This window comes from Pelophylax lessonae, assembly GCF_965119305.1.
Source record: "Pelophylax lessonae genome assembly, chromosome: 2".
In the NCBI taxonomy this organism is placed as follows: domain Eukaryota; kingdom Metazoa; phylum Chordata; class Amphibia; order Anura; family Ranidae; genus Pelophylax; species Pelophylax lessonae.
In genome coordinates this window covers 424,905,944-424,922,019 of record NC_138769.1, presented here as the reverse complement: position 1 = coordinate 424,922,019, position 16,076 = coordinate 424,905,944, and the positions used below count along the sequence as shown (strand labels likewise).

Here is a 16,076-nt window from a genome sequence, read left to right as displayed (position 1 = left end):
GTAGAGATCCCTCATGTGCCCACTTGAAGGTCTGCATCACCTCCTTTGAAAACACTCTGGGATCTTTAATGAGGAATGGATTGTGGATGAGCTGGAGGATCTGCTGTCCAAGACTGAAGCTGTCAAACCTTTTACTGAAGTTTCCAATCAGTTTATCTATGAAATCAACAAAAGGAGATGCATCTCTTTCCTTGAGTCTGTTCTTTCACCTTTGTGAAATGCAAGCACTCTCCTTGAAGATCTTCCCTAAACAAATCCAGTTTTCTCTGGAAGGAGCGGACAGCGGTCATCAAATCACAGATGGAATTGTTCTTGCCCTGGAGCTTTAAATTGAGTTCATTAAGGTGTGATGTTATGTCCACTAGGAAAGCAATATTATCCATTGTGCTCTCATCTTGTAAAAACAGTGAAAACTGTTTTGCTTTTGAGTTGTACTAAGAAAGCTGCTACTTCAGTGCGAATGGACCAAAAGCGTTCCAATACACTGCCTTTACTCAACCACCTAACATTGTTGTGAAGTAAAAGGTTGTTTGCATTTGCCTCAACTTCTTTAAGAAACTCTTAGTAAACAATGTTGATGGGATGAGGATACCCTGAGGAAGTTGATGAGTTTCATCATTGTGTCCATGATTTCTGCAAACTTTTCTGATAGAATGGCACACAGGACAGTCTGGTGAATGATGCAGTGGTAAGCAATAAGGTTAGGGTTGTCCTTTTTCAGTCGGGCCACAGCTCCTCTCTCCTTTCCTACCAAGGCGGGGGCACCATCTTTGGTGACTGAGACCACTTTTCTCTATCGCTCATTGACAGACGTAGTCTTCTTGATTCTCAAGAGCTGGGTTATGTTGTCTCCGCAGGAGTAGGACTAGGCAGAAAGACAAAACGTTCTGGCTCCACCTTAGGGGCAGTCCCTGAGGGTATATCCTCCCTCTCTCTGCTACAGGGAATCAGTTTTTTTCTGTCTAGGACCAAGTGGTTATGCCGGGACCTAGAAGAGGTCCCTCAGGCGGTATCAGATTTGTTGGAACAGATGATACAGGGGTTACAGTTTGTGTGTGATGCGGCGTTAGACGCCACTTCATTATTGGCGCGAGCATCAGTCTCAGCGGTGGTTCTCAAGCGTACACTGTGGCTAAAAGGTTGGTTAGCCGACCAAGGTTCCAAAAAAGCATTGGCTAATTTCCCCTTTTTAGGAGAGCGTCTATTTGGAGCCAACTTAGATGAGATCATTAAGGATCTCACGGGTGGAAAGAGCACCTTTTTACCGCAAAATTTTAAAGGTAAAGGAACTCGTCAAAGACGAGGGCCTTCTTTTTCTGCTCACAAGAGGTTTTTTTCGTCCCGCGGGTGAAAAAATTAAGTCCTCCAAAGCTCCTGCAGGAGGCGTCAGGGGTCGTTGGTCGGGCAAGCAAAAGCCCGCCCCCTCTAGACCTGAAGATAAACCGTCCAAAGCCTGAAGGTGCGCCCCCCACCCATAACTGGGGTGGGGGGACGTCTTCGCCGGTTCCCGGATCCATGGCTTTCCAGAATCCCGGACAGATGGGTTTGCGAAGTCATAAGGTCAGGGTACAAGATCGAGCTTCGATCTCTCCCACCGGCGCGATTCTTCCCTTCCAATAGCCGACTATCCCCGGATCGTTTAGACGATCTGTGGAGAGCAGTCACAGATTTACTACAACAAGGAGTGGTAGTCCACGTTCCTTGGACAGAACGCTTTCAGGGGTTTTTATTCAAACCTATTTACAATACTCAGGAAAGAGGGCAAAGTGCGTCCAATTCTGGACTTAAGGGCACTCAATTCTTTTGTCTACATAAGAAGATTCAGAATGGAGTCCATTCGCACAGTAGCAGCCTTTCTGCATCCAGGGGATGTCCTAGCGTCCATAGACATCTAGGACGCATATCTTCACATTCCCATTTTCGCAGGACATCAGCGGTTTCTACGTTTTTCCGTAGAAGAGAACCACTATCAGTTTGTGGCGTTACCTCTCGGTCTCGCCACGGCTCCGCGGGTCTTCACGAAGGTGTTGGCCCCAATGTTGGCACTTCTGCGCCAAAGAGGCATATCGATTCTAGGTTACCTAGACGAGCTTCTGCTTCATGCAGAGTCTCCTCAGACCTTGCTACAAAACATAGAAATTACTATGATTTCTTTACAGGAATTCGGGTGGCTGGTGAACCAGCAAAAGTCATTTCTGGTTCCCACCCAGAGGCTCGATTATCTGGGTCTAATTCTAGACACAGTCAGGACAAGAGTTTTTTCTTCCGGTAGGGAAACTCCGAAAGATTCAATCAGCAGTCCACCAACAGCTGGTCTTCCCTTCGGACTTGCATGAGGGGTCTGGGGTTGATGGTGGCTTCCTTCGAAGCAGTCCCATTTGCCCAGTCCCATACCCGAATTCTTCAGCAAGAGATTCCTCTCAGATGGAATCGGAATCCGGAATCCCTGGACAATCAGATCCGATTGAGCAAACAGACCAGAGAGTCTCTGGTCTGGCGGCTTCGGTCTCCGATGCTCAGCCAGGGAAAGTCATTTCTGCCAATATATTGGACGACAGTGACCACGGATGCCAGTCTATCCGGATGGGGAGGAATTCTCGGTCAGTTATCTGTCCAGGGACTTTGGTCCCCGGAAGAATCCAGGTTACCGATAAATGTATTGGAACTGAGAGCGATCAGACTTTGTCTGATTCACTGGACCGAGCAGCTCCAGGGCAGCCCGGTTCGGATCCAGTCGGACAACGCCACGGCCGTGGCTTATGTCAATCACCAGGGGGGCACCAAGAGTGTCCGAGCGGCCAAAGAAGTGGCTTGCATTCTTCGCTGGGCGGAACGATTTGTTCCAGCAATCTCTGCGGTGTTCATTCCGGGGGTGGAGAATTGGCAGGCAGATTATCTCAGCCGTCAGACTCTGGATCAGGGGGAATGGTCCCTCCATCCAGACGTTTTCCACCAGTTGTGCCTACGATGGGGCACCCCGGATATGGATCTGTTGGCATCTCGATTCAACAGGAAAGTTCAGAGATTCGTGGCTCGCTCCCGCGATCCTCTAGCAGAAACCGCAGACGCACTGATCGCCCCGTGGGGGCAATACCAGCTAATGTATGCCTTCCCTCCTCTTGGGTTACTGCCAAGACTTCTTCGCAAGATAGAGGAGGAAGGAATTCCAGTAATCCTGGCAGCTCCGGACTGGCCTCGTCGAGCTTGTTACGCCGACTTGGTCAGACTGATGGCGGACGTCCCGTGGAGACTTCCTCTCAGGGAGGATCTACTGTCTCAGGGACCGATCTTCCATCCTGCTTTACGATCGCTGGTTTTAAACGGCCTGGTTATTGAGACCCAGGTGCTGAAGGACAAGGGATTGTCAGCTTCAGTTATTCCTACTCTAGTTAAAACAAGGAAAGCGACTTCCAGAAAGATTATCATCGTACATGGAAGTCTTATATTGTGTGATGTGAATCCCTTGGGTTCCATCTACATCTTTATTCGATAGTCCGAATATTGGCTTTCTGCAACAGGGAGTTGAGCAGAAGCTGGCCTTGAGTGTTATCAAGGGTCTGGTTTCAGCATTTGCTATCTTCTTTCAGAAGCTTTTGTCTACTCATTCCTTGGTGCGGAATTTCATCCAGGGGGTGCGACACCTGGCTCTGCCAGTGCACGCGCCGTTACCATCCTGGGATCTTAATTTGGTGCCGTCGGTTCTTCAGACACCTCCCTTTGAAAATATCAGGGAGATTCCCTTGCCTACTTTATCCCAGAAGGTGGTCTTCTTGGTGGCTATCACTTCTGCACGCAGGGCGTCAGAACTGGCTGCATTATACTGTTGTTCCCCAGATCTGGTGGTTCATAGGGATAAGGTTGTTCTTCATCCGAATCCATCCTTCCTTCTAAGGTGGTTTCAAAGTTTCATTGAATAAGGACAGTGTATTGTCCTTCCTATGTCCTTAGCCCAATCATCCTCGAGAATTTGCATGGCATTCCTTGGATGTAGTTCGGGCGATCAGGATATACTTGAATACTACGGATTCAATTTGTAAGACGGATTCACTGTTTGTGATCACGGATGGCCCTAAGAAGGGGTTGCCTGTTCTGCTGCGACCATCTTTAGATGGATCAGACAGACGGTGGTATAGGCTTATTTTATCTAAGGGTCGGGATCCCCCGTTCCCTGTTAAGGCGCATTCTACTCGGGCGCTTAGAGTTTCCTGGACCTTCCGCCATCAGGCGTCAGTGGTTCAGGTTTTCAAGGCGACTGTTTAGTAGTCGGTTCATACCTTTACAATATTGTATAAGGTTTATGTGATGGCATCGTCAGATGCCTCTTCTGGCTGCAAGGTTCCTGCAGGCCACTGTTTGAGGAGACTGTTGGTCTACCTCGAGGATTTGTGGGGTAGGTCTCATCTGTTTACTCGATGAGTCCTTTGATACTTCTGGTTGGCTCCGGTTGGGCCTTCTAGATTGGATTTTGATTCTGTCAATCCCACCCCTCATTTTGTGGCACTGCTTCTGGATGTCCCAGCTCTTGAGAATCAAGAAGACTACGTCTGTCAATGAGCGATAGAGAAAAATGGATTTTTGTAAGATCTTACCGTAAAATCCTTTTCTCTTAAGCTCATTGACAGACGTAGTACCCGCCCCTCTATCATTGAGTTGGGTTGGGTTAAATTCTCTGTACTGCTTTAAAACAGAACTGATTCCCTGTAGCAGAGAGAGGGAGGATATACCCTCAGGGACTGCCCCTAAGGTGGAGCCAGAACGTTTTGTCTTTCTGCCTAGTCCTACTCCTGCGGAGACAACATAACCCAGCTCTTGAGAATCAAGAAGACTACGTCTGTCAATGAGCTTAAGAGAAAAGGATTTTACGGTAAGATCTTACAAAAATCCATTTTTTTCAGGTCTGTCTTCCTCTTTTTCAGAATCTCCCTAATGGCCTCATATATGTCTTCTCTTGTGTCAAGTGGTGTCACACCTAACAGGTCCTCAGAGTTCTTTTTGTTTCTTTGTGAAAAAATCTTACATACACCGAAAGCTGGGCATTATCAGTTATATCTGTTGATTCATTAATGGCTAAAGAAATGCATACTGCACTCTGAATAGCTGCATCAAGTTGTGCCAATACATCCTCTGTTAATATTTAGTCTTTTTTTTGTTGCCGTTGACGCTGATAGTGGGATTTGATTGATTTTTTTCATACAGCTCTTGTTTACCCTCAAGTAAAGTTTCAGCAACAGCATTCAAGCACTCCTTAACAAATGTACCCGTCGGTAAATGGTCTTTTGTGTTGCCCCAAAATCCATGCTACCTTAAGTGAACATTCATTTGCACGCTGCTGGGCTGTAAATGAATGTGAGAGGACTTAGGTGGATCTGTCATACTGGGCTCTTCAGTTATTTTACGTGCCCTCACCTCGGAATTCTGTGGATATGTTTGCTCAAACGAACCGTGTTTTGTTTCGTAGTGGCGATTCATATTGCTGCTTTTTATTATCGCCACCGTTTTGCAACAAATGAGACAAACTGGTTTTAAACTTCCCATAGGAAGAATGAACATGTATTGGTCTGTCCATTCATCTTTTGAAGGCTCGGTTTTCAGCATCTACCTTCCTTTTCTTGGAACAAGCCATGTTCTCTGGTGCTTTTGCTACTATTTCCTCCACACACTCTGGTAATACTCTGTAAATGTCCCCATTAGTGTTCCCCCTTACATCAGTTGCCCCTATCAGAGTAATTTATTACATTGGGTGCCCCCATCGACATATCCCCAGAAATCAGTTGCCACCATCAGAGTACTCCCTCAGGTATGCTTATCAGAGTACCCACTTACATCAGGTTTCTGCAATGGAAAGCCCTCTTACATCTGGTGTCTCCCATTAGTGTTCACCCTTACATCTTTTGTCCCAATCAGAGTACCCCATTATATAAGGTTCCCCCATCACAGTGCCCCTTTACATAGTGTGTCCTCTTTAGAGTGCCCCCTTACATTACGTGTCACCATAGGGGGGCCTCCGTACATCAGGTATCCCCACCACATCAGGAGTGCCCTTTTGATTAGGTGTGCCCATGAAAGTGCCCCTTTACATCAGTTGTCCCCATCACAGTGCTCCCTTACATCAGGCATTCTCGTCAGTGTACCGCCTTACATCAGATATCCCCATCAGCGTGCCCCTTAACATAAAATGTGCCCATCAGCGTGACCATTAACATAAAATAAGGGGCACCATGATGGGCACATTTTATGTTAGGGGGCACTCTGATGGGCAAATCAAAACGTGTAAATCAGCATGCCCCTTACCGTGAGATTTGCCCATCGGCGTGCCCCTTACCGTAAGATTTGCCCACCGGCGTGCCCCTTACCATAAGATTTGCCCATCGGCGTGCCCCTTACCATAAGATTTGCCCGTCGGCGTGCCCCTTACCATAGGATTTGCCCGTCGGCGTGCCCCTTGGCATAGGATTTGCCAGTCGGCGTGCCCCTTGGCATAGGATTTGCCAGTCGGCGTGCCCCTTGGCATAGGATTTGCCAGTCGGCGTGCCCCTTGGCATAGGATTTGCCAGTCGGCGTGCCCCTTGGCATAGGATTTGCCAGTCGGCGTGCCCCTTGGCATAGGATTTGCCAGTCGGCGTGCCCCTTGGCATAGGATTTGCCAGTCGGCGTGCCCCTTGGCATAGGATTTGCCAGTCGGCGTGCCCCTTGGCATAGGATTTGCCAGTCGGCGTGCCCCTTAGCATAAAATAAGGGGCACGCTGATGGGCACATTTCTTTTTTTCTTTTTTTTTTTTTTGGGGGGCACTCTAATGAGCACAACAAAATATGCCAGTCTGCACACTTGTTAAAGCTTGAAAGGTTTTTTTAAAGTGCAGCTATTCTCCCCTAAAAATGTGCTCCACATGCCAGGAGCTGAGCCAAAAGCCGCGAACGGGGGGGCGGGGTGCGCACAAAGTGTCACGCCCTAGCTCGCTGTCTGGCTGAGAGGGAGCCGCAGTCAGGAGCACGGTGCATGGCGCGCGTGACGTCGTCACGCCCCTACTCGCGGCCCGACAGGACACCGGCTGTTAGCCGCAGTGAGGAGGGGGCTGAATACAGGTAGCGGTCTAGGCGGAAGCATAGTGCGGTCCCCCAATAGACCGCGGGCCACCATTTAGTGACCGCTGCTCTAGATCATCGTTGTGTTGGAGGGAATGTGGGAAATCTGCTTCTCATGCCCACATCTGATGGGATTGCCCGAAAATCTGTACATTTTGGTTAAAAGTGGTCGATTATATAGGAAAAAATAACTAACTATACAATACAGATGGATCCTTGGACAATACTTTTTCATTGTGCTAGAGATTCACCTTGCGTATATAGGAGATCAATTGTTCCACACCTCATAAATGCAGCAAAGGCAATAATCCCAGCTATGTGGGGGGGGGGGGGGAAAGAAGCCCCTACACTGAAACAATGGTTGAAGGGAATAGATGATCTATGTCTTTTGTATATATCTAGAAGAAATGTGGATAGACCTAAAGCAAAATGGAACAGATGGTACTTATTTAAAACCACTTCAACCTATAGGGCAATTATGATTAATATCCTTATTCCTACGTAATGTTGTAGATTTTGGCATAAGAATTAAGGGATCTTATTTGCGTTTGGAAACATGGGCTGTATGGAATCCACCACCTATGGGCAGCACTATATATATATATATATATATATATATATATATATATATATATATATATATATATATATATATATATATATATATATATATATATATATATATATATCTATATATATCTCTATCCCACTTTTTTTCTTTTTTGAAAACACTGCGAGTACAGTATTGATGATTCATGGAATTTACTGGAACATATAGAAATGCTGACTGTATTGAATGTAATAGAATTGTATTCCTTTTTTCTTTCCCTTTCTTTTTTTTTTTCTTTTCTCTTCTATGTCTGTATTTAAATCTTTTTGGAAAAATAAATAAAAAATGTATTAAATAAAAAAAAATACTACCCCCTTCAGGAGTAGGACACTACTCCTGTAGGGGGCAGAAAAAAGTTCTGGCTACGCCTATGGGCAGTGCCGAAGGGTTCACCAGTGGCGGTCCCGCCCCGGGTGCCACGTACTGGGAGGTGGTGTCAGGCTGGCCTGCAATATCAGTGTGAAGGAGCTGCAGCGGCAGCTCCTTTTTAGTCCGCGCGGGAAGAAGGTGAGCACTGAGCAGCCTCCTGTGTGTGTGTGACTGGATAGGAGAGGGGATGGGACAGCTGCATATAGAGGAATTCATCTTTCCGTATTCTTCCTGCTGCCATTGATTGGCTGATTCTCCTCTCCCTCCTGCACTCAATCAGCGGCTGCAGGAGGAATATGTAAAGATCAAATTGTCTATATGCAGCTGTCCCATCCCCTCTCCTATACAACTTGCTGGCCCCCTAGTGCTCTCCAGCCCCCCTCCCCATGCTCGTAACACCTCCTTCCCCCCCCCCCCCAAGTGCTCTTAACACACCCCCCAAGTGCTCTTAACACACCCCCCAGTGCTCTTAACACACCCCCCAGTGCTCTTAACACACCCCCCAGTGCTCTTAACACACCCCCCAGTGCTCTTAACACACCCCCCAGTGCTCTTAACACACCCCCCAGTGCTCTTAACACACCCCCCAGTGCTCTTAACACACCCCCCAGTGCTCTTAACACACCCCCAGTGCTCTTAACACACCCCCCAGTGCTCTTAACACACCCCCCTCCCCTTGCTCTTAACACACCCCCCTCCCCTTGCTCTTAACACACCCCCCTCCCCTTGCTCTTAACACACCCCCCTCCCCTCCCCTTGCTCTTAACACACCCCCCCCCCCCTCCCCTTGCTCTTAACACACCCCCCCCCCTCCCCTTGCTCTTAACACACCCCCCCCCTCCCCTTGCTCTTAACACACCCCCCCCCCCTCCCCTTGCTCTTAACACACACACCCCCCTCCCCTTGCTCTTAACACACACACCCCCCTCCCCTTGCTCTTAACACACACACCCCCCTCCCCTTGCTCTTAACACACACACCCCCCTCCCCTTGCTCTTAACACACACACACACACACCCCCCTCCCCTTGCTCTTAACACACACACACACACCCCCCTCCCCTTGCTCTTAACACACACACACACACACACCCCCCTCCCCTTGCTCTTAACACACACACACACACACACCCCCCTCCCCTTGCTCTTAACACACACACACACACCCCCCTCCCCTTGCTCTTAACACACACACACACACACACCCCCCCTCCCCTTGCTCTTAACACACACACACACACACACCCCCCCCTCCCCTTGCTCTTAACACACACACACACACACACCCCCCTCCCCTTGCTCTTAACACACACACACACACACCCCCTCCCCTTGCTCTTAACACACACACACACACCCCCTCCCCTTGCTCTTAACACACACACACACCCCCCTCCCCTTGCTCTTAACACACACACACACACACACACACACACACCCCCCTCCCCTTGCTCTTAACACACACACCCCCCCCCTCCCCTTGCTCTTAACACACACACACACACACACACACCCCCCTCCCCTTGCTCTTAACACACACACACACACACCCCCCTCCCCTTGCTCTTAACACACACACACACACACACACATCCCCCTCCCCTTGCTCTTAACACACACACACACACACCCCCCTCCCCTTGCTCTTAACACACACACACACACACACCCCCCTCCCCTTGCTCTTATCACACACACACACACACCCCCCTCCCCTTGCTCTTAACACACACACACACACACCCCCCTCCCCTTGCTCTTAACACACACACACACACACACACCCCCCTCCCCTTGCTCTTAACACACACACACACACACACACCCCTCCCCTTGCTCTTAACACACACACACCCCTCCCCTTGCTCTTAACACACACACACACCCCTCCCCTTGCTCTTAACACACACACACCCCCCTCCCCTTGCTCTTAACACACACACCCCCCTCCCCTTGCTCTTAACACACACACCCCCCTCCCCTTGCTCTTAACACACACACCCCCCTCCCCTTGCTCTTAACACACACACCCCCCTCCCCTTGCTCTTAACACCCCCCCAATGCTCTCTGGCTCCCAACTCAGTGAGTTCCAGTTCCCCCCATGCTCTCCATCCCCCCTACAATGCTTTTCAAACCCCTCTTAATTCTCTCCAGTCCCCCCCCCCCCCCCCGCGCCCTTCAGCTCCTCCAGTGCTCTCTGCTTGCCCTGTGCTCTCCGGCCCCCCTAGTGCTCTATCTTCTATCATGTCTGCTGTCTCTGACCATCTGCTGGATCACGTCCTCAGTCTCTGACCATCTCCTTTAGCATGTCTCCAATCTCTTACTCAAACTTAAACACATTTATAATAGTATTAGCTATCTGTTTATGCCAAAGGTAGGACTATGCAGGGGAGGCAGAGAGTGCAAAGGGGGGGGAACTGTGATTAGAGAGATGGGGGGGGGGGGGCAGACTGCAAAGGGCACAGTGATAGGGGGGCTGGGAAATGTCCGCAATAAATATTCTTGGAGACGTTACAATTTTTTGCGGTTGTTTTTACATTTTAAAGTGGGGGGGGGGGGGCAGATAAAGGATCCGCCCCGGGTGCCAAATGCTCTAGGTACGCCACTGGGGTACACCCTCTCTTCCGGCATAGGATGTCAGTTTTAATCTGCCTAGTCAGAATTAAGGACCTAGTTCCTTGCTGGGATCTTTAGTCCTGGCATAAAAGTATTGTTTTATGTAGATTTTTATTTTTTTTTATTTTTAGATAGCTTTTGTTCTCCGGAATTTTCCTGTGATATCTTAGAGCAACTATGCCGGGCTGGGCGACGGGCTGAATATCTAGATCAAGTGGTTACCCCAGTCTGGCTAGCAAGTGCATGCAGGCCTTCGCTCCGTGCTGGGTCGGCCGCGACACAGTCCTACTGGACGGGACTGGCCCTGCGAGTTTAACATCTCCGCAGGACGCACACAACAGGGTCTAGGCCTATGTCGCAGCGTTCCTATTTGGCCAACAGCCCCCACACTTTGGTGGAAAGGGGTCCTGCCTGTGTTCCTGGTATGGTGAGTAAACCCCCCCCCCCTGGCGGTTTTTGGGGTGGACGAGGCCACTCCCTGGAATGGTCAGACCCTCACACTCCTGGGTTTCCCTCAGTCCTGTTGTGCCCCCCCCCCCATGTGGGGGACTGTTTGGGCCTACCTGAGGCTTGAACCTAGTGTGCAGGCCGCATGGGGGGCCAGGGGGGTGTGCTGTCTGCGGCACTCGGTCCATTGTGGGGGTCTTCCTGTGGGTTCTGTTGCTGGGCTGGCCGCCATTTTGTTGTAACCTCGTCTGCTATTGCGGTGGCCATCTTGGTACACCCGTTTTCTCTGTCGCTCATTGATAGACGCAGACTTCTTGATTAATATCAGTAGGGTTATACTGCCCCATACAGGAGTAGGACACTAGGCAGAAAAAAAGTTCTGGCTACGCCTATAGGCAGTCCCAGGGGGTATACCCTTTCACTTACTGCTATAGGATGCCAGTTTTTTTCTGCCTAGTCAGGAGTAAGGACCATCCTTTCCCTGTGAAGGCGCTTTCTGCTTGGGCGCGTAGTTCTTTCTGGGGTTTTTCGCTGTCCGGCTTCTGTGCTTCAGGTTGGCGAGGCGGCTACCTGGTCGTCTGGTCCCACCTTTCCAAAGTTTTATGAAGTTGATGTGCTGGCATCTGCGGATGCCTCTTTTTGCCGCAAAGTTTGCGGGCTGCTGGTTAAGGGGGCCCTGTCTCCCTTGAGGGTTTCTGTTTCTCAGGTGGGTCTCGATGAGTCCTGTTTTTTACCTGGTGGGCTATGTTTAGCCTTGTGGATTTGTTTCTGCTGTCCCACCCCTCATTTATGCCACTGCTTTGGGATGTCCCTACTGATATTAATCAAGAAGTCTGCGTCTGTCAATGAGAGAAAAATCCTTTTCTCTTAAGCTCATTGACAGACGCAGTACCCGCCCCTCTGTTTTTTGAGTTGGGTTGGTATGATTTCTCTGACACTGCTTTGTTACAGAACTGGCATCCTATAGCAGGAAGTGAAAGGGTATACCCCCTGGGACTGCCCATAGGCTTAGCCAGAACTTTTTTTCTGCCTAGTGTCCTACTCCTGTAGGGGGCAGTATAACCCTACTGATATTAATCAAGAAGTCTGCATCTGTCAATGAGCTTAAGGGAAAAGGATTTTACGGTAAGTCAAAAATCCAGTTTTTGGCCATTTTGCGCTGGATTCTCTGCTGAGAATCTAGGTGGGAGTACCTGGAGGCGTTTTCCGGGGTTGGAGCCATTTCCTTCACCTTGGGCAGTCTCTATTGTTCACTCCCTTTATGGGAGGGCTTGTTGGTTACATGGGCTGTCCCAAGACTGCTTTTTGGGACAGTGGGTTCTGGGGGCTTCTCTGTTGGGGGTCTGCGGGCATGCCTGACCTTCGGGGGATGCTGTAGCACGGTGGGGATCTTTTTTTTTTTTTTTTGCAAATTTAGCTGGTGGGTTCTTCTGGTTTAGTATGGACCCTGCAGACTATGTGACCCCACCTGACCCCCCCCCTCACGGAGGCCGCAGTGCCTTTTCCAAAGCTCCGCTGTCCATCGATGCATTTTCGGCGGTTCCGGAAGCATTTGGGCCCTAGTGAAGGTGGCCTTGAGAGGACGAGGTACGCTGAAATGTTTCTCCACCTACCCCTGCCCCATCTGATGTCTTGGCTTCTGAGTCTGACTCAGCTGCCGCAGACGGGGGCCACCCTGCCAGGTCTGTTACCTCGCTCCCGGTCTCCTTCGGATAATGAGGATGACATTTCCATCTCCCCTGCTTACGCGTGATATAGGTGCTGGTGGATGCACTGGTTTTCAGTGGGTGACGCCCTGCAATTTGGAGGATGCAGCGGCGGCTGCGCCTGGTACATGGGTTGCATCTGGCACACATGCCATCCAGGGCAGCCTGATTTGCTAGCATGCTCATAAAGAATGTGACCATCTGAGACGTTCCCCTGGGATGTTGAGCGGCTGATAGACGTTCCCCTTTTGCAGAGTCTTTGGTAAGGGCGACTGTACCGTCTAAGGTGGCCCTACGGTCTCTAGGCTGAATAGGACTACCTTTGTTCCGGTGGAGGTGTCCCCGTCCTTTAAGGACATGGGGGATAGGATGGCGCTGGCTGTGGCCCGCGATCTGTACTCCCTGGTGGGGTCTGCACTTCGAACAGTGTTTGATTGCCCTTGCCTCGAAGACTCTGCCTGACGGGCAGAGTTCCAATGCCGTGACTTGGTGAGGAGCGAGTGCCTCCTGCCCTGGGGGAGCTGTTGGACAACTGGCGCGGGGACTGTAATTTGTTGCGATGCCACGCTGGGCACGGCTCCCTTATTGGGTCACATGTTGGTTTTGGCTGTGGTTATCCGGTGTATCCATGGCCAGAGTGTTAGTTGGTGGATCGAATTTCTAAGCAGGCCTTAATGGACCTCCCTTTTTTCGGGAATCGCCTGTTGGCACTGCCCTGGATGACCTTATATAAGGGTCTCACAGGAGGAAGAGTGCTTTTCTTCCACGGGTTAACAAGGGTAAGGGTCTTCGTCATGGACGGAGTCCCTCCCTTTCGGTTCACGAACAGTTTTTGTCCCTCGGGTACAGTTGATGTGGCGCAGTCCTTCAAGACTTCCTCGGGTGGTTCCACACGACCCTGGTCTGGGGAACCAGAGATCGTTTTTTTCCAGACCGGCCCACAAGGCCTACCCATGGTGCGTCCTTGCCGGTTTTCGGACCTGCGGCTGGCCCAGATCCCAGGCAGCTGGGTTCTGGAGGTCATGCGGTCCAGTTGCACGATCAAGTTTTCGATTCGGTTTTTCCAGTAAGGTTTTCCCTTACAATGTACCGCGGTCCCCGGATCGATTGCAGACGCTCTATGGGGCAGTTCAGGCTCTAGTTCAACAAGGCTCGACCTACTGGCCCTTGATGGTTCTGTGCGGATCAAAAATTGTAAATGGTATCGGTTCGCACGTTAGTGGCCTCTCTACATCAGGGGGGATTCCTGGCCTCCATTGACATCAAGGATGCCTACCTTCACATCACGTTTTATGTGTAGGACACCAATGGGTTCTCCGTTTTTTACCGTGGGGAGGGATCTCCTTATCGGTTTGTGGCGTTACCCCTTGGTCTTCTGTTCCTCGGGTCTTCACAAAGGTGTTTTTGTTCTTTTCTGCTGTTCCCACACCCTCATTTTATGGCACTACTTTGGGACGTCCCTACTGATGTGGATCAGAGAAGTGCGTCCGTCAAACGATGGAGAAATGAATTTTTGACTTGCCGTAAAATCCTTTTCTCAAGTTCATTGACGGGACGCATTACCCACCCCTCTATTTTGAGTTTGGATGGTGTTATTTTTCTGACACTGCTTTTATACAAAACTGACATTCTATGCAGGAAGAGAGAGGGTGTAGCCTCTGGGACTGCCCATAGGCGTAGCCAGAACCTTTTTTCTGCCCAATGTCCTACTCCTGTAGGGGGCAGTATAACCCTACTGATATGAATCAGAGAACTGCGTCCGTCAATGATCTTAAGAGAAAAGGATTTTACGGTAAGTCAAAAATCCAGTTTTTTTTTTTCCTTTATAATTGTTCAGGATCAGCAACTCAAACAGCACTCAAGTCCCTGGCATTAAACCAGCCAGTGAATTAGCAATTTTTAAAGAAAGTTCAATAATGGTAACCTCCATTAATTTCTCTCTTGACAATGTCCCTTTTTAAGCTTGTTAAACAGGGAGGCAAAGGCTATGGTAGTGGCTAATCTTGACTACCTCTAGGGATTATTAAAAAAAAAAAAAAAAACCTATTACACAAAGAAATGTGATTAAGTTTGTGGTTCATACAATTTTTAAAGTAAACTGCAAAAATAACTAAATTTATGCACTTGCTGTTACATATTTGACTATATAGCCCTCTAGCAGCTTGTCCTGAATCCTAAACATTTATACGTTCTACATTTTTATAGTTGGGATTCTCTGTGCTGCACCTGTTGGGCCCAGTGTTTGGTGGAGAGCACAAGTGATGGCCTACTTTGAAGACTCCGAAGAAGTTGAGATCCTCTATGTGGATTATGGTGGCTACAATAGAGTCAAGATTGAGACCCTCAGACAAATAAGGTTAGTCATTTTTTTCCACTTAATCTAATTTTATTTACATAGAATCATTTTTTTTTTTGTTTTGTTTTTCATAACATCTAATGTTGCTATGTATTTCTGGCATTTAAAACTTACTGATGGATATGTGGACATTTGTAATTGAATCTGTGCACAATCATTCTTTGGTGCTTCCATATTGCTGTTGCATGTTCTTAGCCATATGCATCATCCCTTAACCTACAGAAGCATACTCCCAAGTTTGAGTAAATCTATTCTTTCTAGTGCTTAATAGATGTGATCAGCTTCTGTCAGACAAACTGCTGCACACACTAGTCAAAAGTTGGCTGGTTTCTACTGGAACTGCAACGGCTGATATTTGGCCTTTTGTGTATGGAACTTTAGACCATACAGGGGATTTGGGATGCTCCGGTCCACTGGTATTATTCATGGTCAGCTGGCGGAACTGGTGGGGGGGGGGGGGGGGGTGATCTTTTACAACCGAGTATTGCCGGCTGTAAAAAGAACATAACTGTACGTCGGAGGCTGAAGTGGTGAAACAGAATGGATTGTTTTGCAAGGTATTTGTCTACATATTCTTTAGGCTGGCTGTACATGGATTATTTTTCTGGTTCCTGATGAATTGACTGAAATTTGCTATGTGGGGGGGCTCTACTGCCACACACTATTGAAAAATCGGAGCCTGGTGGAAAATTGTTGGGCGAACACCAGCAACATCCAATCAAAGGCAGCCATTGTTTGGGTATTCTCATAGCCTTCAGCATATGGCACGGGTAGAGAGCCTCAGATTTTGTTTTTGGCTAAAAACAAAATCTTAATGTATGGCCAGCTTTAGGCTAGGTTCACACTTTTGCAATGCATGAAACACAAATTCCCACACTGCATTCCAATCG

General features: G+C 48.9%; 1 protein-coding gene across 4 annotated transcripts in view; it reads left to right on the top strand.

Annotated features, from left to right (window-relative positions):
- Positions 1–16,076, top strand: part of AKAP1 (A-kinase anchoring protein 1) — a 156,927-nt gene that overhangs the window by 80,134 nt on the left and 60,717 nt on the right. For all 4 annotated transcript variants that reach the window (XM_082245276.1, XM_082245279.1, XM_082245277.1 and 1 more), the window contains one exon: positions 15,036–15,186. In XM_082245276.1, the coding sequence (XP_082101402.1) occupies positions 15,036–15,186 (151 nt within the window). The remainder of the gene's footprint in view (positions 1–15,035; positions 15,187–16,076) is intronic.